Source organism: Brassica rapa, chromosome A03 (genome assembly GCF_000309985.2).
Source record: "Brassica rapa cultivar Chiifu-401-42 chromosome A03, CAAS_Brap_v3.01, whole genome shotgun sequence".
Taxonomy (NCBI): Eukaryota; Viridiplantae; Streptophyta; class Magnoliopsida; order Brassicales; family Brassicaceae; genus Brassica; species Brassica rapa.
In genome coordinates, this window is record NC_024797.2 from 12,184,427 (window position 1) to 12,210,619 (window position 26,193).

General features: G+C 31.7%; 4 protein-coding genes and 1 non-coding gene across 6 annotated transcripts; 1 reads left to right on the top strand and 4 right to left on the bottom strand.

Moving 5' to 3' along the window:
• The first annotated feature begins 1,868 nt into the window (after positions 1 to 1,868).
• On the top strand, positions 1,869 to 21,793 carry LOC103858280 (histone H4). Its single transcript, XM_009135615.3, has 2 exons — positions 1,869 to 2,291; positions 21,783 to 21,793. The coding sequence occupies exon 1, from the start codon at positions 1,941 to 1,943 to the stop codon at positions 2,250 to 2,252; it is 312 nt and encodes a 103-aa protein (XP_009133863.1). The 5' UTR covers positions 1,869 to 1,940; the 3' UTR covers positions 2,253 to 2,291; positions 21,783 to 21,793.
• TRNAC-GCA lies at positions 7,401 to 7,472 on the bottom strand. Its single transcript has one exon. It is a non-coding gene; the product is annotated as a tRNA-Cys (tRNA).
• Positions 8,908 to 9,596, bottom strand: LOC103858282 (histone H2B.3). The gene has a single exon (XM_009135617.3). It carries the CDS (start codon positions 9,520 to 9,522, stop codon positions 9,055 to 9,057), a length of 468 nt encoding a protein of 155 aa, XP_009133865.1. The 5' UTR covers positions 9,523 to 9,596; the 3' UTR covers positions 8,908 to 9,054.
• LOC103858283 (WUSCHEL-related homeobox 3) lies at positions 8,912 to 17,272 on the bottom strand. Its single transcript, XM_009135618.2, has 2 exons — positions 12,040 to 17,272; positions 8,912 to 11,680 (listed from the first exon to the last, which is right to left on the bottom strand). The coding sequence occupies exons 1-2, from the start codon at positions 12,436 to 12,438 to the stop codon at positions 11,399 to 11,401; spliced, it is 681 nt and encodes a 226-aa protein (XP_009133866.1). The 5' UTR covers positions 12,439 to 17,272; the 3' UTR covers positions 8,912 to 11,398.
• A 2,823-nt stretch (positions 21,794 to 24,616) lies between the features above and the next one.
• On the bottom strand, positions 24,617 to 25,997 carry LOC103858285 (psbP domain-containing protein 2, chloroplastic). Of its 2 annotated transcripts, XR_001957772.2 has the most exons (4): positions 25,542 to 25,997; positions 25,307 to 25,462; positions 24,862 to 25,242; positions 24,617 to 24,821 (listed from the first exon to the last, which is right to left on the bottom strand). XR_001957772.2 is itself a non-coding variant. In XM_009135619.3 (3 exons), the coding sequence occupies exons 1-3, from the start codon at positions 25,833 to 25,835 to the stop codon at positions 24,970 to 24,972; spliced, it is 723 nt and encodes a 240-aa protein (XP_009133867.1). In that variant the 5' UTR covers positions 25,836 to 25,997; the 3' UTR covers positions 24,617 to 24,969. The 2 variants fall into 2 exon arrangements, 1 of the variants encoding a protein (XP_009133867.1); XM_009135619.3 differs by having other exon boundaries at positions 24,617 to 25,242.
• Between the last annotated feature and the right edge of the window lie 196 nt (positions 25,998 to 26,193).

Consider the following 26,193-nt stretch of genomic DNA (forward strand, 5'->3'; position numbering starts at 1 on the left):
GTTTTTGTTGTTTTGAACGGATCTTTGCGGAATATGTACCTGGTTTCATAATTATCATGTCTTCACCAATATTGATCATATATTGGAGGACCAATAATTTTTTTGTACTTCTTGTACAAATCTTCTGTGGAATTCATCCGTAGGATAATAACTTCTGAGCAACATAGTAATCGGAGAAACATAATTAATTTGATTAAGAAACCAAAGTGCCAGTTCTGATACCGACTGATGTAACGGAAGTTACGCCAATACAAATCTTATTTAGTATTTAAATACCTAAGATCGATGTTTTCTCAAATCTATTGAAATCTCTATAAATTTACCAAAAACAAAGAACAATTTTTTTTTAAATCAAATTAAAAAAATACTCAATACAAACTTAAGACTAAAAAACTATATATAAAAAAGCTATAACACTCTAATTAATAACAATAATTATCTAGATTTAATTTAATTAATAAAATAAACAATAAAATATTCATAAATATTCCAAATACTTACGTACATCGCTATATAATCCAGCTAAATATTTAAGCCCACCATATGGCGTAAGCTGTTTCCTACATCAAATATTTTTTTTATCAACTCTTATCAAGAAAACCGGAAGTAAGCAAAAAATCAAAACCTAAGTCTGAAATAAAACAGATATAGTTTAATCTAAATTTTATTAGGTTATCGTATTTATTAAATGTTTGTTTATGCTTGGTTTAAAAATTATGAATTCAAATTTTTTTTGGGTATCTTTTTAAAAAATTGTGGTTTACTTTATCTTTCGTTGTTGATAGGAAACAAAAAAATAAACTCGGCGAAGTTTGGAGGAAATGGAGGCAGCACATGACTATGTGCATATGCATTTGGACATTCTTTTAGATTCGAAACATTTTTTTGGATTTTGATTTTTTTGGTATTAATGTTATATACTTCATTCAGTATTTTTTTTATTGGATTTGGTTCAGTTTTGACTAGGTTTACATCGGTTTGGACATGTCTCTTAAAAACCAATAATTACCCGAACACCCATTAGATATGGTATGCACTAGGTACTTATCGAAAATAATCATATATATATATATATATAATTTGGTTGGGCTTTTTAAAATTAAAACTACCTAAGTTTATCGAAAATACTCTAATTACATAAACTATAAATCATAGTCTCACAGATTTTTTTTTTCACTTTTACTGTAAATCTGTGCTGATCTTTGACGTCGCTATATAATTTGAGAGTGATAAAGAAAAAGGCTGGCATGTGGTGCAATTTCATCCCAACAGCTCTCTAAATCTCGAAACATTAGTAAAAAAAAGTAAAATTTATTTATTCATTCGATTAACAACTGGCACTTTTTATTTTGCTATAATATTTTGTACATGAATATATCAAGTGAAGGTGTAATACATTTCAAGGTATCAATGAAATTGTAGAGAGCGGAAACAGATTCGTTTCCTAGCAAATTTTTAATATTTTGAAACTGTCAAGGTTGGTATTGAATTGGATAACCAAGAAGAAATTATGCTATTTTTTTTTCTTTTTTCTTTTTTCTGGTCAAAATCAATGGAGTCTTTTAAGTTGGAAAAAGAAATAAAAGAAACAAGTTTTTTTGCTCTGAGCTCACGACTAGGTTTTGTTTTCGGTTCGCACAAACCCAATAAACACATCAAGAACCGGCCCGGTTAACATTCTGGTCCAATAAAATGATCCAAACCAGAACAATCCAACAAATGAAAAGCACAATCCTTGTCTCACCTAAGAAGCAATTTCCAACCGTCGATTCATTAGTCCCGGATCGCCATCCTCAACCGTACAGTGAAAACTTAATCGAACGGCTAGGATTTAGTAGTCTTTTTTTATAAATCTCTACATCTCTGCTACTTCCATTTCATAATCTGAATCTATTACTTTAGTCATCTTCTTTGATTCAAGAGCAAGTTTCCAAAGAAAAATGTCAGGAAGAGGAAAGGGAGGAAAGGGATTGGGAAAAGGAGGAGCGAAGAGACACAGGAAAGTTCTGAGAGACAACATCCAAGGAATTACCAAGCCTGCGATCAGGCGTCTTGCTCGCAGAGGAGGCGTTAAGCGAATCAGCGGTTTGATCTACGAAGAAACGAGAGGAGTTCTGAAGATCTTTCTCGAGAATGTGATCAGAGACGCCGTCACTTACACCGAGCACGCGAGGAGGAAGACGGTGACGGCAATGGATGTGGTTTATGCTTTGAAGAGACAAGGACGTACTCTCTACGGATTCGGTGGTTGAATCGTTTTCGATTTGTTGTGTTGTTGCTACTATTATTAATTGCAATTAATATAAATCTGATTACGATGTTACATACGGTTATCTTCATGAAATGGCATAATAAGAATGAACTGGAATTGTTGCTGATGCCCAGAAATTTATTTTGCCTAAATTTATTAATTTTGTTGGGGTTTATAAAGAGAAAATATGGAATTACTGTCTACAGTTTGTTTGATTTTGATGTTAAACTATACTAGGTTCTTGTCTGCGCTACGCGCGGATAGTATTTTGATTTTTTTTCTTCATATTTTTGTACTATTATGTCAATTGTTTAGTTTTATAAAATGTTATGTTTTAACTGTAAATTTAGAATTAAAAATCTAATTTTTCTTTACTGTTAATTTTTTTAAATCTTACCACAACACATTATACATGAAGAAAATATAGTTGGCCTTTATATTTTTATTTGGTGTAATATTGAAAATTTTGATGGTTTGTTTAAATGGCTTTTTTAAATTATATATTTTAGGATTGATTTTCGTGACTATATTCTATAATTGTCTAAAAAAATTGTTTGTCCCATATAGACATCCACATAAATATGGGCTTCTGATAAATTTGTTCATTGGGATATTTAGTTTCACTTTCAACTTTATTCCTTTTTTTGGCAACCTCATGCTAGCTTGTGGGGCTAGCCAACTTGGTGCAAAAGGGTTTACAAAAGCTGATCAAGATGCGCGTGATCGGACACCTTTTGCTAGGCTATTCGTACGGAATTTTAAAGATCTAGGAATATAAGCAATAGAAAGTTCAGAAAATTCTTTGGATACAGCCTGTATTTCGTCGAGCTCATTGTCCAACGCAGGCCAATCTTCCTCCTTTTGAAAGAGTATAACCAGTTATTCACAGTCGATTGAAAGACCATTTCTCTGTGTCCAAACTTCAGTATCACTTGCATTGCCCATAGCAAATCTTCAGCTTCCGCTTGAAGTGGTGATTTAGTGTGTGCATATCGGGCCTTGCTCCAAACAGGATTGGAAAGTCACCATCCATTAACACAAAGCCAAGTCCAGATATGTCTCTTTCATTTATCCAGGATGTCTAGCAGGAGCGTTTCTTTGCGGAGGAACAGTTGTGTCCGTTACCTCAACTCCCATATCAATCTCCATAATCTCGTCGATACATTGAGCTATCCTCCAACACTCTGCTTCAATTTTATTCGCTAATAAGAAAGACATAATTCCTACGACACTATTAATGATTGTTTTTTATTGTAACACCGATACGGCAAACTTATGTTTTATTTAACAAAACTCTTATTTTAATTTTGTATTAAAAAAATCAATCATATTTTATATTATCCATAATTTTAGTAAATTTGCTTATTTGTCATGTTTTTATTAGGTTTTAGCTAAATCATTGATTTATTATTTATTTTTAGCTAGGTTACTAATTTATTAATTTAAAAATACCCTTAATTAATATTATATATATATTAAAAATGAATTTAATTTTAGTAATATTAAATTTATATTTTATATTAAAATTCAGTTAGTTTTTCTTATTTGTCATATTTTATTAGGTTTTAGACTTTTAGATAGTTTATTGATTTATTATTAATTTCTAACTGATTCGCTAATGTGTTAATTAAAACAATACCCTTAATGAATTTTATATATAATTAAAAACGAATTTTATTTTAATCATATAAAATTTATATGTTATATTAATATTAAATAATTGATTCTAAAATAATATAATAAAATTATCAAAAAATTTTAAAATAAGATAATTATTATAAAAGTTAAAAAGATACAAAAAATTATAATTAAATATTATTCAAGAAAAAACATTTATATAAAGATATTTTCTAAATAATTTCTAACATATGAGTGTTTTAAAAAATTTAACACTGGATGTTTAGAACACGGGATTATGCTTATGAGAGAGTGGTTCGGGAATGGGCTTCGAGATGGGTCGAATGGGCTCTGAAAATAGCTTTTTTTTTAACTCAAGCCCAGTCCGGATGACATGGCATCTTGGTTGATTCACAATATTTTGCCCATGTGGCACGGCTTAGAAAGGAGGGATTTAGTCCCTTTTATATAGTAGGATTCTTATATATATTTTGTTGCTATCTGAAAAAAATATTTTTATTATAAAAGTTAAAAAGATACAAAAAATTATAATTAAATATTATTCAAGAAAAAAACATTTATATAAAGATATTTTCTAAACAATTTCTAACATATGAGTGTTTTAAAAAATTTAACACTGGATGTTTAGAACACGGGATTATGCTTATGAGAGAGTGGTTCGGGAATGGGCTTTGAGATGAGTCGAATGGGCTCTGAAAATAGCTTTTTTTTTTAACTCAAGCCCAGTCCGGATGACATGGCATCTTGGTTGGTTCACAATATTTTGCCCATGTGGCAGGGCTTAGAAATGAGGGATTTAGTCCCTTTTATATAGTAGGATATACCCTTAATGAATTTTATATATAATTAAAAACGAATTTTATTTTAATCATATAAAATTTATATGTTATATTAATATTAAATAATTGATTCTAAAATAATATAATAAAATTATCAAAAAATTTTAAAATAAGATAATTATTATAAAAGTTAAAAAGATACAAAAAATTATAATTAAATATTATTCAAGAAAAAACATTTATATAAAGATATTTTCTAAATAATTTCTAACATATGAGTGTTTTAAAAAATTTAACACTGGATGTTTAGAACACGGGATTATGCTTATGAGAGAGTGGTTCGGTAATGGGCTTCGAGATGGGTCGAATGGGCTCTGAAAATAGCTTTTTTTTTTTAACTCAAGCCCAGTCCGGATGACATGGCATCTTGGTTGATTCACAATATTTTGCCCATGTGGCAGGGCTTAGAAAGGAGGGATTTAGTCCCTTTTATATAGTAGGATTCTTATATATATTTTGTTGCTATCTGAAAAAAATATTTTTATTATAAAAGTTAAAAAGATACAAAAAATTATAATTAAATATTATTCAAGAAAAAAACATTTATATAAAGATATTTTCTAAACAATTTCTAACATATGAGTGTTTTAAAAAATTTAACACTGGATGTTTAGAACACGGGATTATGCTTATGAGAGAGTGGTTCGGGAATGGGCTTTGAGATGGGTCGAATGGGCTCTGAAAATAGCTTTTTTTTAACTCAAGCCCAGTCCGGATGACATGGCATCTTGGTTGGTTCACAATATTTTGCCCATGTGGCAGGGCTTAGAAATGAGGGATTTAGTCCATTTTATATAGTAGGATATTGTGATCTTTCGGTATTTTTGGCGTGATTTTAAAACCCAGTTGTGAAAATTAGTAAAATAAAACTAATTTTCGGCACTTCCCTGTCCCAAGTTACTTAGAGCATCTCCAACGGTGCATCAAAATGAGGGAAAACATAAAAAAATGAGGAAAATTAATCTCCAATGATACTTCATTTTGAGGGAAAAAAGAGAATATGAACAGTATTCCCTCAAATTTGAGGGAACATTATTCACAACTTCATTTTGATGTCAAGCTTTTTTATTTACATAATAGTCCTTTACTTTTGATAATCTTTATTTTGTGCATAAACAAAACATTAACATTAAACATAATTTTTATAACTTTATGTATATATTGATTAAACTTTTTAAAATATAACTAATAATTAGTTATTAAAATATAACTTATAATTTTATAAATTATAATATATAATTAAAAGAAAATAAAATAGAAAACAATACCATCGAGATACATAACTAATACAAAGTGGAAAAATATAATAATAGTATTGTTTAAGTAAAATTATACTATTACTTTGTATATTGTTATGTAACTTTATTAATGTAATAAATATTTGTTTTTTATAAGTTAAAGTTTGGTTAAATTGTAGAATTTAAAAATAAAAGAGTATAGTCTAAAATAATATAAAATAAAAAGTGTTATTTGCAATAAATAAAAAGTTGAAAAATGAATATAATAAGAATTAAGGGAGAAAATGAGGGGAACCACTGGAGCAAATCACAATCTTATTTTGAGTTTACATCATTTTGAGGGAAAAAATGAAGGAAACCATTGGAGATGGTCTTAGCATTAGCACTGTGATGTTGTGTTTGAATTGAATTGCATTGTCGAGTTTGTTTATTAGCAACATAGTTCTAACCCATTTTCGAAAACGCGGCCGCCTAGCCGCCTAGACGGCCGCTTAGGCGTTGCTCGGAGTCCAACCGCCGCGATTATGACCTGATCGGTCACACTAGGCGCTGGACCGTGTTAACACGCTTTGACCGCGTATTATCCGCGTTGACCGCGTAATATTACCAGTCTTAAACGCTTAAAACTCAAAAAAAATTGAACTATTGGGCCTACAGTAGGTTTATGGAAACCCAATTGCAAGTTATAATGATGGCAACTCTAAATGAGTATTTATAGGCGTCTTTAGCATCACCCCTCCTTATGTTTAACCGATGTGGAAGTTTGTTTCATAGGTGTTTTTTTAAAAAAAAAAATTAATTAAAAACACCCTATTGGTGGATCGATCCCTGTACCTCATAAGAGGCTGACAACATCAAACACCAATAGACCACAACATCTTTGGACGTATGTACATATACTGACACATATATAAACATTATTGTAATAAAAATATGACATTAACAATAACTTTTGTTAAACCAATAAATTAAAACTTCAATAATATACAAAAAACTATTACATTCTAATATATTTATATTATATATTTAATTTAAATATTATTATAAATATAATAATAATAAAAACTAGTCCCCGCGTATACCCCGATTAATCCCCGATTTTTTGATAACTCGCTAAGTCCGGAGTCACCGCTCGACTAGCGCCTAGCGTAGTTTCGAACAGGGGTTCTAACTAACAAAAAGAAAAATCCAAAATTTTCGTTTTATAGTACTGTGAAATTGAACCGCGAAGCTAAAATTTTAAGTTGTTTTGTTCGGCGGCAAACTTCTAGAGTGTCTGAAATTTTCAGAAGTTTTGAGAAAAACCAAAAAATTAAGGACCGCACGCCACATCATCAATCCAGGATAAAACTTTGCAAACGATGCATAAACCGTGTTAGATCAATAATCAGATAATCAAATGTCAGTATAACTTTGAAAAATAAGGAAAACGAAAGGGCCCTACCGGATTCGAACCGGTGACCTATTGATCTGCAGTCAATTGCTCTACCACTGAGCTAAGGACCCTCGTTGAGTAACATTGGATGTTAAAATATATTAGTATATATACAAGATGTTCAAATTATGATCCAATAAACACTATTATTGATAATGCAAGTAGAGTCATGTGGTGTTTAAAAAAAAAAGCAAGTAGAGTCATGTAACAGTAACGTATTTCGATTCCAAACCATACATTTATAGATTGTAACAAAAAAAAGTATTGAGGTAGAGACTCAAGACACTCTAGTTTCTACATTGGATTAAGCTAGAAACGCAATAATTTAAACGAGCTTTCAAATGAGTCACGTAGTATCTATATGTCTGTTTCCATCCCAAAACACGATCGGATTAGAGAGACTGATGCAACGACCATAACTCCTGCGAATATTGTCGGCACGAAAAGGTCGAAAGCTGATCGCTTAACTGTTTCATACGGCACGCACACCATCTCTCCCGGTAAATCAATTGGAATCCTCACCAACCCATTTCCTCCGTCGCAGAGATTTGAAGAAGGTGACAATGTAGACACAAACGCCATCTCTGGTGCGAAAGACGCAAAACCCACCGTCAGCATTAGGAGCAACGTCCACGTGGCGGCTTGTACAAGAATTGGCTCCATTGGAAACGACAGCACATCCAAATTTCGACGAGAAACTAACCAAATTAAATATTTATTTTTCTTTGCAGATGAAACGATCTGAAATGAGATTTGCCTTAAGGAAGAGGAGCAAAAGAAGGATGCGATTTCTGCGTGTGTGACAAAGAAGAGTGGGAGAGAGGACGCTTGCACGTTTAGTGAACTCCTCTTTGATTTACAGTTTTGCCATCTCTTCATCCAAAAATAATATATGTAACGAAATTTATCAATACAATCAGATATTATATTATTATAAGGTTGTGGTGTTGCTTAATTAAAATTATAAAATGGTGGCTAGTGGGTTTTATTGATGAACATCACCTAACTAACCAACGACCGAGAAATGTCCACCGCAAAACTAGTTTCAGTTTGAAGGTGTTGTGTAATGATGATAGTGTAGAGGACCGTGAATGGTTGGGAATTGTCGAGTCATTAGATTTTACAATGATGATGAGGGTAACAACCAGGTGGTTGTTTTCAATTCCAGTAACGTTTTGTGGCTTTGACTTAATCAAAACGTAAGTATGTAGTAGTTTAACAAAAGTAAGTGATTAACCTCTCAAGTTAGTGATGCATTAACTATTTATATTCTTGTTGATAGGTGAGGTTTAATTAGATACTAATATGAGTTTTACAAGTGAACCAATAAAGAACATCCAATTCAAACTCTCTCTCGTTAGCTTTTGTGTTTGGGTTATGGTTGAATGATATTTTAGTACAAGTGTAGCAACTGTTGCTCCCTAGAAGATCACATTTATATGAACAATTGGAGTTTAAAAATAGGCTAAATGAGAGTAATTTCAGGTTAAACTAATTCGAAGAATGAGAGTTAAACAGAAAGAGACGATTAATCATTCCATATGTTCTTACATAGTCACCAAATCATAAAGCTAAGATAAGCATAATCAATAACAAAAGAAAAAGAAAAAAACCAAAAGCGCTCAGATCTAGAATCCTAACAAGTGATTTCATTCAAGAGCTAGTAAACTTAGTAACAGCCTTGGTTCCTTCAGACACGGCGTGCTTAGCAAGCTCACCAGGAAGAACAAGTCTAACAGCTGTCTGGATCTCGCGAGAAGTAATGGTCGGCTTCTTGTTGTACCTTGCGAGTTTGGACGCTTCCTGAGCAAGCTTCTCGAAGATGTCGTTGATGAAGCTGTTCATGATCCCCATGGCCTTGCTCGAGATTCCGATGTCTGGGTGGACTTGCTTAAGAACCTTGAAGATGTAGATCTTGTACGTCTCGATGTTCTTCTTGCTGCGCTTCTTCTTCTTGTCGGTCGCGCCGATGGCTTCCTTAGGTAGCTTCTTTCCGGCCTTGGGCTTCTTCTCCGCTGGTGCTTTCTCAGCTACCTTCTCTTCCTCCACTGGCTTCTCTGCGGCGGCGGCGGCGGCGGCGGGTTTCTTCTCTGCTGGTTTCTTTCCTGCCTTTGGTGCCATCGTGAATCTCTCTCTCTTTTTCTTTGATTTTCTCGGAAAGAGATTTAGGTTTTGGGATGAAGGAACTCTGAAGCGTCTGGAGATATTAAGAAGGAAGAAAAAACACATTCTATTGGATAAGATTTATTCACGAGGATCGCTGACGTAAGACGACTATGTCCGTTGGATGGATGAGATTATATATCTAAATCAACGGCTGTTAGATATGTTAGATATGTGTTTTTTCTTTTCGGATCCCTGACCTGGACCATCGCGTTTTATCTTTGGTAAGGTGTGATATAATTATAAAGAAAATAAATAAATGCGAGTAAAACATTTATTGAGTTATTTCTAATTGATTGAAAAACGCTAACAAAACATAAAATTAACATCAAGTTTAGTATTGAAAAGAGATTAAGAAAGTTAGTTGAGAAAAGAAAGAAAGAGACGAGTATAAATGTGTCTTACTAATCAAACTACTGTTCGACGTGTATTAACACTCTAAAGAGATGAGTTGATGATCAAAGTGTATTAACACTCTAAGAGATGAGTTGATGATCAAAGTGTACTAACACTCTAAATCGTGATTATCATACTAAGATTTGATCTTCGTTTAAGACTTTCGAAATCCAAATTGTTCCAGTTTCTGCCAGACTGAAACCAAATCGAGCATATGACCAAATTGTTCCAGTTTGGTTTAATATATACTAGAAATTGATCTGCGCATCCGCATAGTATTGGTTTTTACAGTTTTATTTATTGATATTTATTTTTATATTAATGTTATATATTGTAGATGATTCATAATATAAGTAATTTTATTCAAAAGACCTTAAACAAATTAGATAGGTTGTTTTTATTATAAATATCCGAACTCGTTTTAGATACATTTGTTATTTATATATATTTTAGTTTCATATATATCAGAACCAAACTCATTAAGGCTCAGAAGAACTCAACTCAAAATGTATAAATAAATTTATAATATTTAAATGGAACCTAATTTTTTTTTTAAACAATACAGTGAAAGGAGCAAGTTCTTGCTTCGCATGTTACTTCTACGACAATCACATGTCTTCAGGCAAAGGTAGCGTTTAGCTACGACAATATAATGAAGGTGGGATCCTGAAAGAATCCTAAGAGATTTAGTTTAGTAATTAACTGGCTTTGTTTAGTACTGGATTTGTAACCGAGAAGACGAAATGGAAGTGTTAAGACGATTATCATTTGGGACGAACATTAGGATCACTGAGATTGATATGAGCCATTAAGAAATTTTTAGAGGCCTACAATGATCCAAATTTAATATGTTCCGCATAAAGATGGTAGGACGTGGGAAAATACAGATAGCTGATTGGCTGTTTTTTTAAGGACGTGACATAGCTAAGCATTGAAAAAAAAAAGACATACTAAGCATTGAGAGTATTCCCCTTTAGTATAGGATAGATACTACGTGGGAAATAAAATAAAAACAAGAAGAAGAATCATAGTACACATCAAAAGGACACTGACCACATCAAAATAAAGGTATGGTTTACACATTAGGCAAATGAGGTTTTCGCACTGTCTAGTCTTAAAGACAATAGCCTACACATGCATGCATGCATGCAATTACAAAAACCAAGATACTTAATTTTACAACGCATACACAACCCCCTACATTCAACATCTTGTAAAATTAATTATTTTATAAATTATTAGAACTTCCCATTAATTCTACTGCAGAGAGAGAGAGAGAGAGAGATACCTATTAAACATTTTCATTAACTCAACTAATTTTATCCAACGGCTAAAAATTTACCCTCACGTACACATGTTTTCGTAGTACTTTGACAGATAGTATATGATACATGAGTGAAACACCTGCAGAATCTCTTTTGTAAATGTTGTCTTTTCTTTAGAGTTTGGAACTGTCTTGTTTGGAGTTGATGGATGAGATTGGGAAGAGTTCAAGGGTTTTTGGTGGTATCTTTGGACTGTTCATCATCATGTTGATACATGGAATTGGTGATAATGAGGAATATGATGGTCGTGGACCCATATCCATCATCACCATCCAATCTCGACCGTACGATGAGTTTTGGCCCGTGATTGGTTTTTGCATCAACATATCTTCAGGTCCACTTTTGTTGTAATAATATTCATTCACCACTTTGCTTTGAGCTTCTACTCCAATTCCCTATATTTTCCAAAATTGCAATCTAAAATTTAGCATCATATAGCATAAAGTTAAAAACTAGGGCAAACAAAAAACGTGTTAACATGCTAACAAGTTAACATTCCTCATTTCGGCTTTCTATCTAAACGGTTTAAGTAGCAAATTAAACAAACGTATGATATCATATTCTAAAGCTTTGAGTCGGTTATAAATAAAAATTGTATATATAAATTAGTTACAAACCAGAGTGGAGGCTAAGATTGTTTGTTGTTTGTATCCATATAAGGCCAGTTTTGGTCATAAGCATTTATCCAATATAACTTTATAAGAAAAACGTGTAACCTCAAATAAGTATACGATTGATATATTATATTACATACCTGATGAGAAAGACAAACGGAAGAAGGCTGAGAGCAGCAAGCGAAAGACGAATGATCATACGGACGATGGTGATTATGGTAGTAAAGATTGTGATGATCGATGATGTTATTAAGTGGTTCAGACACCATCGATATTGGTTTGAGCTTAATTTGTTGGAGTTGTTGTTGGTGAAGTTGCTTAGCGAGTTTCTTCCTTAGCTTCTGTCTATCTCTTGCCTTATGGTTCTGAAACCAGTAAAACACGTTTTTTCCCTCAATACGTCCATAGAAAGCTAAGTGAGCTGTGATCTGTTGTATCTGCACCGCATTAGGAGTCCGTATACCGGTCCGGTACATTTCTTCCAAGATCATCAGTTGCTCCGTGGTCGGACACCACCTTGTTGAAGCCACCGGACTCATTCTCCGTTTAACCAAATATTGATTTGCTTTTGAGTGTATTATGGTATCTTCGAATATTGATGGTTTGTGTTTGGATGAGGTTATTTATACCCGAAATGAGACTATATGGTTGGAGAGCAAATTGGAAACTATATTTAATTTTTTAAGTGCATTGGAAAGGGACGCAAGAGAGAGAAGGGTTGGACAGAAAATAAACATAAAGAAAGAACATTGTACTATATTGTTTTTATGTTATGGTGTATTTTAGTCTTTACTCTTAATTTTCTTTTGTCGGGAGTTTTCACTTTCATATGCAGTAGTATAATATACTGTATTAATTAATGATGTCAAAAAGAACGAGACAGTAATATATTAATACCGGTGATATTTACCTTAACATTGAATGGCACATAATTGCAAACTAGCTATGTCGAAGTCTTTTGTAAATTAAACAAAGAAACATTAAATACAGAGAATTAGCAACCTCATTTACAAGAGTCTAAGAAAATGGAACCGCCTAAAATTTTTGGAATAAATATATAGAAGTAGGACAACCAGCTCTTGTCACTTGCCCAAAGAGAATATAAATTTCGGTTCAGAACTTTTTGAATTCAAATATATATAGAGACTTAAGCTTGATTTACTTTTAGGTCAACGGAGTGTACTACATCTTACGTTCAATCTATCTATGTAAAATCATTAGATAAAAACTCAAACGAAGATGCATTCATTGTACAAAAATTAATTTTCTTATAAATTTTCATTCATTTCAAAATTAAACGTTAAATAATCATTTTGTAAAACAATATCTTCTCTCTCTATTAAAAATATGCATCTTACTTGAATATCTTACGACATTCTTCATTCTATACTCATAATTTTGGAACTAGAGAGAGAGAGAGAGAGAGAGAGAGAGAGAGAGAGAGAGAGAGAGAGAGAGAGAGAGAGAGAGAGAGAGAGAGAGAGAGAGAGAGAGAGAGAGAGAGAGAGAGAGAGAGAGCACTGGAACAATAATCAAAGAAGATCGATAAAGGTGCATGGGTTGTCGAGGTAGATCATTCAATATGTTTAAAATATATTCCAATACTCTCATGCAATTAATTAAGACATTGACTCTACATAAAAACACAAATATATTAATTGATTTTCTTATTTTTGTACATAAATACTAGCACTGTTAAAACATTAGCACTATGCAAACATAATAGTTCTGGTGAAAAAAAAAACATATAGTTCATAAAATTTCCACAAATAAGAAACAATACTCCCACCATAAAGATCCACAGAATGTGATCAGTCTATCACCTAGCATAGATAGATATGTGTAGAGAGAAGACAGAAGGAGAAACTTAAATTATTATGTCATAATTACTTTATTATGATTTACTCCTCAACAGAATGACGTTGACAGATCATATTAAAAGAAAACATAGGTAAGTTTTCGTCAATCCTTACATGGACAGACGAGCAAGTAAATTTGCACAACCATGTGAAATGAAACATACACACGTTCTGTATAGCCAGTCGCTAAAGTGTATTATACGTGTTCTCATTATAATCATAACCAAATAAATTGTAAATTTAAAAGCATGAGTAGAACTAATTATTTATAATCTACACATTATTATTATTTAAGTGTTGACATGTGTTAGTTCTACAGTTTTTGTAAACTAAGAAATGAAAAGATGCTTTCAAATATCAATTCACGCATAAAACTATCTGTTAATAAACTCCAGAAACTGAGCATTTTGTCTTTATAACGTCTGAATGAAAAAACATCGCATGCATTAGCATTCGCACCTATTAGTTGTCTATAGGCTCTAAAGCCTTGTCTAGCTTTCTCTCTGCCCACTGCAACATTCTTGATTCCGAAAAAAAAAAAAAACATTCTTGATTCTGGATACAATTTCTTTTCGGACTAAAGTACATTTATGGACCCATCTAGTAATAATAATTTTTTGAATTACCTTTTTATATAGTATATTCTACATAACCAACAACGTTTCAATTGAAAATCTCAACAACTTACCTCATGTTCTAAAAAAAACTTAATTACGGTAAGAACTTAGATGTTTCTATGATTTAATTCATATAACTAAATTCTATTTATTGGACGGCTGTGCCAACGAATACTCTCTCCGTTCTTAAAAGATAGACTTTTTAGTATTTTCACACATATTAAGAAAACACATTAAACTACCATAATAAATGTATCATTTTCTATAATTTTCAATTTTCAATAACTTTTAACCTATAATAATTCAATAAAGTCAAATAATTTTCTTGAAATTTATAAATTTTTCATAGAAAACACAAAAAATATATCGTTCTTAAACAAAATTTTTTTCTAAAAAGTCTATCATTAAGGAACAGATGGAGTAATATTTAAGGTTTATTCTAAAAAGGCATCGAGTTTTGAACCTTAAATAATTAGTTTGGGCTAACTAAAGAAACTCATTAACGAATTAGACCATTTCCAATGGTACACAAAAATGTACTCTATATTTCACTCTAAAATTGAGTAACTCTATTATAAAGTTGAATTTGCTCCAATGGTTCACTCTATAATATAGTAGAATATAAAATAATATTGTTTTTTACTCCAAATATAGAGTAAAAAAACAACATTACTCTATATTTCACTTTATTATAGAGTAATTCTATTATAGAGTGAATCATTGGAGCAAATTCAACTCTATAATAGAGTTACGCTATTTTAGTATAAAATATAGAGGAAGTTTTTGTGTCCCATTGGAAATGATCTTAACTTTGAACACACAACTGTCATGATCAGAAAACACCAAATAAACATATACATAATATAAACAAAGGTTGAAAAAAGAAAAATCTAAACAAAAGTTTTCAATATACATTTCAAAATATTCGAATAGTTATGTATCATCATTGATTAATTAAGGATGTTATCATTTTCTGCAAATGCAGCAATTTTCTACTATTCTCAAATATTGTTGGTGTTTCATTCTGTTGATCTCTAATATTATTGGTGTTCTATATATTTTAGAAAAATAGATACATTTGCTCTTTTTTTTTGAACAAAAAAAAGATACATTTGCTCTTTGTACGAATAGTAGTTTTGAAGTTGAGAAGAAACAACACACAAAAAAAAATTAGTTGCAAAAAAAAATTAGTTGCAAAAAAAAAAGAAACAACACAAAATATAACAGATGAAATGATTTTGGTATTTGTCTTCTTTTAATCATAACAAAAATTACAATTTTTTTATCTGATCATGCCTTGTACTTATTTCAAGACGACCACGTACACGATACCAACATAAGTAATTTCTCCTTTTTTGTAAAATATACTTTCGATATTTTCTCTTTACTTTCGATATTTTTCTCTTTTCCTTCTTTGTAAAATATAGAGGAAAACAAACTAATTAAGAGACAAGACTATAAATGCATGTATGCAGACAAACTGCAATTTGCCTCTGCATTTCCTTTTAACAGTCTTCTTTTCAGTTTTCATTTTCAGAAATAAAAATAAAAATTTGTATCCACACACATAAATGCGTAGTGTTCTGTCAACATTCTTATTAAATCCCAAACTGTTGGTAAAATACCAAATACTCTTTTGCTGTTTTTTCATTTCCTCTCTTTTTGTCCCCATTTCTGTTTTTTTTTTTCAAACTAAAATTCTATGAGAACACTTTATTGCACAATGCAAATTTTAAAGTACCATAAAGTATAAACTAATTAAGATGCGTAAACCTCCAACAGCGACGTACCAATCGATGAAGTAGTTGCAAAAATGGACCATATGAATTCTGTAGTCTCAAAAAGAATGTCAAAGTAACGTTTTGCTACCTCAATGGAAACTAGCACCTATTGATCTGAAATTGGGTAGATACACGCACTACACCGCAGAACTTTTGTATAAAATAGTGTTAAAGAAAATAGGCTGAGCACAAACCCTATTGATCACCGAGTCTCTCTAGAAACCTAATGTGTTCATCAGCTGCTAAAGTAACATTAAAATCTTCCAATATGACCAGTGAGATATTAGGATCCACGTAAACCAAAGCCTTGACCATAAAGAAGACGAATCTGTGATCTAGCTAGAAAGAACTCATTCTAGATTTTTGTTTAAAATCTTCAAATCTACATAAACCAAAGTATTGACTATAAATAAAATGTAATTCCAATAACTATTAAAAATTGAAATAAGCTTTTTGTTTAAAAATCGAAATGACAAGCCATCTTCAACTGCATGGATTCCCGTAGGAAGTCGCAAGTCTTCCAATTCTAAAGCTTTTGCTTCGAGTAAAGCTGATGTTCAGTCCATTCCCTTTTTGCCAATCTTCATCCATCTTATTTGTCACCTTCGGAAAAGGTTCCAACCTAGGCATAGTCTTTTGACCAGTCGGATCATTCTCCAACTTCTCTAAAGATTTTCTTGCCCTTTCCTCCCTGGCTATCTTTTCAGGACCCTAAGCCACCATTAAGTATATTCTCATTCCTTCCAGAACCTCTTTTGCAATCTTTGGTCTTCCTAAGACATGATCTAATCCTAGATGATTCTCTGAAATGACCCCGTAGAGCGGATCGGTTTCATTTAAACTTTCTGTCACATCCGATCTTTTACTTGTTGTAGATTATACTGATACCTTCTATGTAACCTCCTTCATCCTCATGAAAAAGGACACTGAGGTTTCTCATGAGGGAGTTTCTGACAAGTGTAACACCTTTTCTAGATTCTTTCATAATCATATAGAATATTCATCACTTCTCCACTTGGTTCATCTTAGATCTCCTCAGAGGTTTTGAGACATCAAATTTCACATGTATCCTTACATAATCTTTGATCTGAGCTTTTTCTTCGAAGGCAACTTACACTACATGTCTTGCGAAATCTCCCCAGAGCTGATAGAGCTTTGCATGTATAATGATTGATCGAGATATTCCTCAACTGCACCCACACAAAAATATACTGGAGATAATCGACTGGTAGCTCCTCCACCCATCTCTCCATGACAATAGGCCACATATGAACACCTCTGTTAAGTACACCGAGAAAATCATGCTCATGTTTGAAGATAAACTGAAATCAATCTCTATCGTACAACTGCCATTTTTGAAGCATATCATGAATCAAATCTAACATTTTCTGACATCGAGGGTCCATAAGACGCTCTACCAGACTCAGAGAATTCCGACCTGTAGAGTAATACTCCGAATGGTCTGGTAGCACAAATGGTTCATCTTCTTCATCCAAAGACATGTGTAGTAAAGCGTTCTCTAGCTGTGACGACATCACAACCGCTTCAAGACTTAGGAATCACAGATACCGCCTTTAAACAGCTTGGATCTGCGAGAAACCTTTTGATTTGAGAACTTTCAAAATAGGCCCCCAACCACAAACCCTACATGTTCAAGTAGATCTGGTCCTCTGGATGAAAACAAACGAAAAAATAAGCCCAAAAGAGAGAATCAACTATTATACGCCGAGAAAATCAGCAATTCACAATAAGTAACCGGGGATTTGTTTTTGAAATGAGATGTATGTTTCTAGTTTTTTATAAACAAAGTGTAATTATTTGATCACACATAAATAATAGGAACTGGGCATATAAATTTAGAGTCATTGCATAATTGCCCTCACAAATAATATTTTCTAGGAGTATATACAAACTTTAATGATACCCATATAAAAATAATAGTTTTAATAATATCATGAATACAATATCGATATAAGAATTTCTCTGTTTTTTTTTTAGAATTGGATTTTTTTTTCCTTTGGTTTGGTTTCTTATGATGTGTTAGTGCTCGATCGCTGGTTAATAGAAGCACTGACCCATGCTCTATTACCAACCAGCCACTTCAACACACACAAGAAGTTTTATCATTGTTTTTGGCTAATGTTTTATCATTGTTTCAAACAAGTTGAACATTTTCTTGTTGGAACAACTCCATCAATAATCTATCCAGAAAAGAACTAGTGACTTGTAAAATAAGCATTGCGAAAAAACAATAGATTGGAAGCTCATATCGAAAGATGTTTACGAAATTTGGCTGGATTTGTAATAGTTCGAGAAAAAAACAAAATAAAACAAAATAGAAATAAACTAACAAATAAAAGACATGATTTGACGAGTGACTGATCAAAAATATGGCAGACTGTCCGTACCTTTCAACTTGCCAATCTTGTGGAGTCAATGCACTAAATTATCTCATTCCAATCTCAAATCTCCATATCCAATACACTCTTCTTCACGCATTCTTTGCTATTTCTCAAATAATATTGTCTAGTCTTCAAAGTTCATAAATGATTCGTACCCAACAAAGGTTCATAAATGAAAAATTTATCTTTGAGTAAGAATGGTCGATGTGTTTTCTGTTTAGTGCCCCTGTGTCATTTCAGATTGTTGTGTGAATTTGGAGTTTATATATTAGGATTGTTTTTTGTCATATCACCAATCAAAGTCTTTACAATTAACTATATTTGATCATCTTAACTGGACTGATCGGATCATAGTTATTCTAATAGTTACTGGTATATATCATAGTACAAAGTTTTTGTTTGATTATAAGGGGGTTTAAATTGTAACTTTCTGGCCATAAATATACATCATGTCTAATTTAAAACCAAACGGGGGCGCACTAGCACAAACCATTATACTAATAATTATGTCGTTGATGATTAAATTTAGTATTAAAAAGTTAAGTATGTTACTTCAAACGTTTTGAAAATTATTTTTTAGTAGGAGGATCACGTATTTCGGTAATCCAAAAAACGTTTTGAGTGTAGAATGTTTTACAGCAGTACAACATACCTTCTTATTATTAATTTCAAACAGAATCAACCGGAACCGGTTTTCTTTAGTGGTCTCTATGAAAAATTATGTGTAACCTAATTTTTTTTTCTAGTACTTCCTACTTGACTTAAATTATCCAATAATTTCGTTTACTATTTTTATTTGACTTGCTTGAAATAAGTACTTATTTTATCAAGTACATGCAAAAAAAAAAGATACTTATAAGTTATTTGACTTACTTTGTTATTTGCCAATCAAATACTTGTCTCTTGATTATAGACTTGCAAAATGAACATACAATTACGTACATGTAAAACGATACATACATCACAAATTTAGCACACAGAAATCACATGAATTATCCAAAAAAATAGAAAAAAAAATGAAAATAATATTTCGAAATATCGAAAGACCACATGAAACTCATGTTCCTCCATTTTATTTCGATGCTCTATATATCAGCAAGATTAATGGTAAACAAGGGTTTTGATGTTTTTTTTAAAATATGGGCTTTATTATCTTATTTAATAATGGGGGTTGCCTACTATATTAAACTAATATTGATATTATTGTAGTGAAAGAAAAGACAAATATTTTGAAAGTAACAAATATTATTTAGTAAGTAGTGAGTCAATTACAAAATAAAATAATATGATACTTGATGATTGGCTTGTTTTTGTGCGTATTGAAATTTGTTGACTTACGGGTTAAATCATGAGTATAAAGTGAGTGTCAAGTAGTGATGTCCATCCCATAGATTTGATAGTACATACTAGTACAATTTAGTATAGCTTATCGACATTTATATGCATATATGATTTCTATTTTTTTATTGAATATGGACAACAAGATCGGTCAAATGTAAAGAAATTATTATTTTCAGTTGGAAAATTAAAGAGTTTATCTCTGTTTTTCTAATTGGTGAAATATTTAGGGTAAATATTACCATTATTATTAATAAATAATAACACTATCATCTCTCTGGAAAATTAGTGTCTTCTCCTTAGCTACTGTTGATCAACAGAAAACTAGACTGTAAAATATGATACTTTATCCTAAAATTAATCACAAGGGCATAAGTAGTCAGCCATTTTTCACATTATTTATTTTCCAGCACAATTAAGAAGTATTTTACGATATTTGTTTTTACCTTTTTGCTATCAAATAAATATATCTTTTGTCAACAAATATATTTCGGGTTCATCCACATTTCAGGTTAGTTTCTTTCGGGTTGCCTTCCTCATCGCAATGGCCGGGACAGGGTTTGGTCTTTCCCTCCTCCGCTTGTTTGCTTCCGCTCGTTTCGGGTTTTGCTGATTGTGCTAGCTTGAAGGTGCTCTGGCTAAGCTCTTAGGTTCTCCTGGCTTTTAGTCATCTCTGGCTTTGCCTGTTGGTGCAAATGTTGTTTTGATTATCATTACCGTTCCTTGCATCAGTTTAGATTTCATAAGTCCTAATTGGTCCAACTTAATGAATTAAGTATCATCTAGTTTAGACTGTACCTTGTTTTTAATTTTTCTTTTACCAAGATAGACTCTAATTTATACACAAAAAAAGATAGACTCTAATTATGTTCTTCACTTTTTGTAACTTGTTACAAACAAGCTTCATATTTATATGTAATTCACATTTTCGGCAAAAAAAAACAAAGATTAAATATTCGAAACGATTCTCGCAATAAAAAGATGATACAAAACTAATATCTAATTATATAAAAGAGAGTTTCTCTCACTCCTGGGCGTGCCACGTAGGCGTCCATGTCACAAATTCGTTGATCCTGGTGTCGACACGTGTCCTAAATGCAAAACGCAACACTTCGTCGATGCTTCCTTTGCTGCACACCGTTTCATGTAATCCATCTTTATGTTTGTTGGGCTTATTTGTCCGTGTATCTTTTAATTTTTATCCTAATAGGCCCAGTGGAATTGTTCTTACGGGAGGAATCTAGGATCAGGTTCATCGCTCCTCTTCGTTACGCGGTGGCGTCTGTTCTGCTTCCACGATCTCTGAAATGGCCAGATTAATGGCTTCTGTGATTAATTCCATTAACTCGATCTTCATCTTTCTTAACGACGTCTCTTATATGTTTTAGCGAGTCACTGATGAGGCGGCGTAAATTTTCAACGATGCATTTAATCAAAGGCATTTACTCAATCTAGACCTATAAATAAGTGTGTCCGGTTCTGTTAGATTCATCAGTTTCTCTTTCTCAATCATTATAGTCCTGGTAAAATCTCTCACCAGGAATGACTGACTCATTGATTTCAACACCGAAGTCCGATTGTTGAAGCTCCTCCTTGACGAGAAGGTAATTCCGGTGGACATTATCTGTTTCTTAGTGTTTTTACGAGAAAGGCTGAGAACTTATGGGTTGTTGATCTTTTGCAGGCCACAATGATCTCTCTATAGGCTTCAATGAAACCATCTTGCTGAGATAACCTAACCGGCCAATCCAAAAACCCATGTAGCTGCTCAAGTTCCGCCACTGCTAATCATTGTTTGCAGACATTTTTGGTAAATTGACTGAGATCAGAATGAAGACTCACAGAGCAAAGTATGTGTGATGGCCACCATTAAAATTCAGAGGTTAGTCTTGCTGTCCTAGGAAGACATTGATGTCTTGCTGTTATGAACGATTAATTCTTTAAATTTTATGTGCTAACTCAGCCTCCGTAAGAATATCTGTTGGTCTCCTCTGAAACGTAACCTCCACGTCGATGCTCTTCCAGTTGCACCTTTGATTATCCAGTAACGGTTACTTGACTTAGAACTTCGAATGAACACTTGAAAACACCAACCTATTACACCACCATATCCGGAGACAAGAGAACTTGGCAAGTCATGACCCCTTCTCATATCCTAATTACTCATCTCTCTCCTATTTTGTTTCTTTCAAACTTCTGTGAATTTAACGATTGATATTTTTTTGTACATGATGTTTTGTGTATAGTGATTGCAGGAATGGAGAGATATGCGTTAAAAGGAGTTGCATCGAACTTAGTAATATATCTAACAAAATGTAATGAAGATGAGTAATTCAAGAGCAGCCAAGACAGTAAACACTTGGGCTGGTTTCATTTCTATGTTGCCTCTCTTCTCTGCTCCTTTGGTGATGCGTATTGTGATAGATTCTTCACTATCCTTGCTTCTTATTCTGTCTACTTTATAGTACGAGTCTTTTACATTGAACTATATACATATTTGTGTCAGTATATATATATTTACGTTGATGTTGAAACACTCTTTATCGTCAAATTATGTTTATCCAATGAAATTTGCTATTTGCTATCTTATGATCGATTATCATTTTTGAATCAGTCATGCAATGACCAAGTAATGGTGTACACTAAGTAGTGTTTGAAAATTGGTTTTAGACTATCTAAAATAGTGTCATGGGTCACCCTAAATTTAAAGGAGCTATGTATTTTGGCTTCAGATCATGTATGTTCGATAAGTTTTCTAAAATGTTTATTTTCTACAATCTTAATGGTTTTGAACCAAAACTAATTACAAATTTTAAAACAATGAATTAATTTTTAAGGAATTTTGTAATAATTAAAAGAAATAAACTATTATTATACCAATATATTTGATAGTTTTAATATTAAAAAATTGAAAGAAAAAACAAATATTTTAAATTTAATAAATAATTTATAACCAATTGTACATTTTGAACACACAATACTTTTTGACAACTGAATACAAAAGAATACTCCCTATGTTCCTAAATGTAAGATATTTAGGTAAAAATACACATATTAAGAAAATTATTTTTTGTCTAGAAATTACCATTAAAACTATAAATTAATTGTATTCAACCAATTAAAAAATAGATTATTAATAGCTACACAGTTTTGAATAAAATAAAAGTTATTTAGAAAAATGAAAACATCTTATATATTGGAATATTATAATTTCTTAGAACATCTTACATTTAGAAACCGAGGGAGTAGTAATTTTAAAATCATGAATAAAATTTTAAGGTTGAAGGAAGAAAAATATCTATAACAAATAGTCTATATATAGATATAATATTATTCTATCATTTTAAATAATTTAAGTATTTATAAAAATTGTTTTAAAATAAATTTGAAATGTTATTATTTCTTCTCATAATTTAAATATGCATGAATAAATTAAAAAAGGATACAGAAAAATAATAAACTTTGTACATCGTTGAAGAATACAATATAATTTATCTAATTAACTAAATTGATAGATTAAGTTCTATTTTTATATTTTACTAAATTTTGGATTTTATTTAAAAGATATAAATTAGATGACTAAATCTCATTCAATCAAAATTTATAGTAATTTTGATTATTTATATATAGCAATTAATTTTATAATTCGAAAAAATAAAATAATTATTCTTTACTAACAAGACATATCTAATTTACAAATTAACATAAGTTAATTATATATAATAAATTAAATTTAAATCAAAATTTAAATTAATTAGTATCATTTATTTTTAAATATCTAATTATTTATTCAGATAACATGATTTATTTGGTTTTCAAATATATTAATATAAATTCAAATAAATATATGTATTACTAAAAATAGCAATTTGTATTAGGTTGTACTTTACTTCGCATTGTATATTAGTAATTTGAAGAAAAATGTATAAAACTTAAAAATGTCACCTGAATTTGAAAAATAAACATATAAAATAATTCATGTTTTATGTGTTGAACATAATCGATTGTTTATGGTGTTTGCTTCTTAGATTGTTTTTTAAAGATGTGCTTTATCACACCCAAGTCTGGTAAAAAAAAAAAATTGAGTTTGGAATTAGTGTTTGAATGCGGGCTCAAATCTTGGGTGTGTTTTGTAAACAGACAAAAGTTTCTATGGAACAAAGATCTTGCATACGGGTACTGGAAAGAACAACAATCTTTTCATATGCTATTACTAACGCCTAAAATTTTTGTTCAGGTCATATTTTTCTTATATTTGCATCAAATAATTTGCTCTTTTTTCCTTCCGTTTACATTTAACAAAGTTTTACATCAAAATTTTTATAAGTAAGATAAACAAATATTCAGATCATGGGTCTGATTAGCTGGGTTGTAAGTGCTGAAAGTTTGTTGTAACAATTTCATAATTGAAAATAATTTTATAATTGTATAATGTGCAAAATATATAATAAAAATTAAAACTTAAATAAAAAAACCTGGGCGTAGCCGGACCGACCCTAGTAAACTATAGTTGAAAGAAAAATCTAATTATTTTGTACTGATATTCACTACACGTGAAAGTACGTTGAAATTATTGAAAAAAATTTACATCGCTGAAATTTATTTAGATGAGATAAGAAGATAAGCCATTTTTGTCGGGTGTATAAACCAATTTTTATTAAATCGAAACAATATGTTGTAAATACTATATTAATCTATTGTTATATCTATATGTTTTTCATGACTCGAAAACAAAATCCTTTATATTCATTATTTTTACAAAATCATCATTGACTCGGAAAACTAATCCTTTTTTTCAAGTTCCATTCATATAGTTGTATGGAGCTCACATTTTAATTGTTGCTCTTAATCAAATACATGACATATACATGAGAAAGAAAGAAGTGTTCAACTAGTCCCACCACATTATTCGTAATAAAAGAAACCTCAAAAAAAATTGACCAAAAAAAAGAAAAAAAAAGAAACCTCAAAATTATTGGGGTTAATAGATTGCTAGAAGCCTTAAAACTCAAGAATAAGCCCAGAAATACCAAATGGGCTCTACAAGAAAGATTTATTATTTGGATGGTGGGTTTATGTGAGAGGCAGAGCATCAAAGGAGTGAAGAACTTGTTCCAACAACACTCTCGTACTTGAAGCCAATGGATTCTCTGGACTGTCTGAATGAACAACGTTCAGTATATAAAGCTTCTTAGAGCTCACAAACGCAGCCGAGAAAACCCTTTTGATTCCTCCTCTCGTGCTATCAATTTTGTATTCAAATTCGTACACTTGTCCTTGTCCTTGTCCTTGTCCTTGTCCTAATCTCTCTCCTACTGATACAACTTCTGCTTCCTTTGTGCTTTCCTGATTCCAAGGACAACAAATCAAACTGAATATTTTTTTTATTGGGTCATTTTATTTTTATTACCTTTCGCTTCTCTGCGTTGATGAGCTTATCAGCTACAAATTGAGGAGTACCAAAGTCTTCAAGACTCTTTATTCGGACAGGACTAACCACAACTCCTATATTGTTGCTTCGTTTCTCTGGTTCTTCAAAGAGAACATTGGCCCCTGCTTTCTCCACCTTTATTACAATAAGAGCCACAAGTGTGTTATCATGTTATCAGTAGTTCAGCATTTTGGAATACGTCATTCGGATTAACCTTAGTCCAAGAAGAGGGTACGAGAAGAGTGAAGCCATCTTTGGAATCGGTGTATCTTTGAAGATCTCCCGATTCTGCCATGGATTTAGCCTTATCTAACAAGAACCCACCATTGAACAAGAGGGTGATAATCGAGAGATTCAAGTGTCTCTTGCTGAAACTGATGCCAACAGTGGACGAATGATTTTGAGTAAAACAGAGGAAGGTTTGGACTTTTTGATGATAAGAAGATGATGACAATAGAGAAAGCTTGGGAGGAGGAGAGAAAGCTAAGAAGCTTGACGACGACCACATTTTTGCTTTCTTTCTCCTTAGTCCTTATCACATATTGCCGTTAGTCCCAAATATTTTAAGAGGAAAACCTAAAAAGATTAAATTCTATATTACAAAAGATTCGTTTTGTTCCAAATTATAAAAGACTGAAAGAGAATTTAGACGGCCTAAGAGCAAGAGCATTAGAGGTTCAAAAGGGAGGTTCACACGTTTTACGAGAAAAAAAAAATATTAAAAAAAGCAAAAGTGATGAACTCACCCTTTCTCACCTCTTCTGCATGATACCCTCTCTCCTAAAGTTCATCACTGTAGCGCGGGCCCCACGACACGTGGCGGTCCGCGATTGGTCAATTTTTTTTTTTTTTTTTTTTAAAAAAAA

Bases quoted from the DNA above. Each gene is read 5' to 3' on its own strand.
- LOC103858280 (XM_009135615.3), top strand. From the start codon at position 1,941: ATGTCAGGAAGAGGAAAGGGAGGAAAGGGATTGGGAAAAGGAGGAGCG.
- LOC103858282 (XM_009135617.3), bottom strand. From the start codon at position 9,522: ATGGCACCAAAGGCAGGAAAGAAACCAGCAGAGAAGAAACCCGCCGCC.
- LOC103858283 (XM_009135618.2), bottom strand. From the start codon at position 12,438: ATGAGTCCGGTGGCTTCAACAAGGTGGTGTCCGACCACGGAGCAACTG. The intron at 11,681-12,039 runs GTATGTAATATA...TGGAAAATATAG, and splicing joins CCGTTTGTCTTTCTCATCAG to GGAATTGGAGTAGAAGCTCA.
- LOC103858285 (XM_009135619.3), bottom strand. From the start codon at position 25,835: ATGTGGTCGTCGTCAAGCTTCTTAGCTTTCTCTCCTCCTCCCAAGCTT. The intron at 25,463-25,541 runs GTTAATCCGAAT...ATTGTAATAAAG, and splicing joins TACCCTCTTCTTGGACTAAG to GTGGAGAAAGCAGGGGCCAA. The intron at 25,243-25,306 runs GTAATAAAAATA...CCTTGGAATCAG, and splicing joins TCAACGCAGAGAAGCGAAAG to GAAAGCACAAAGGAAGCAGA.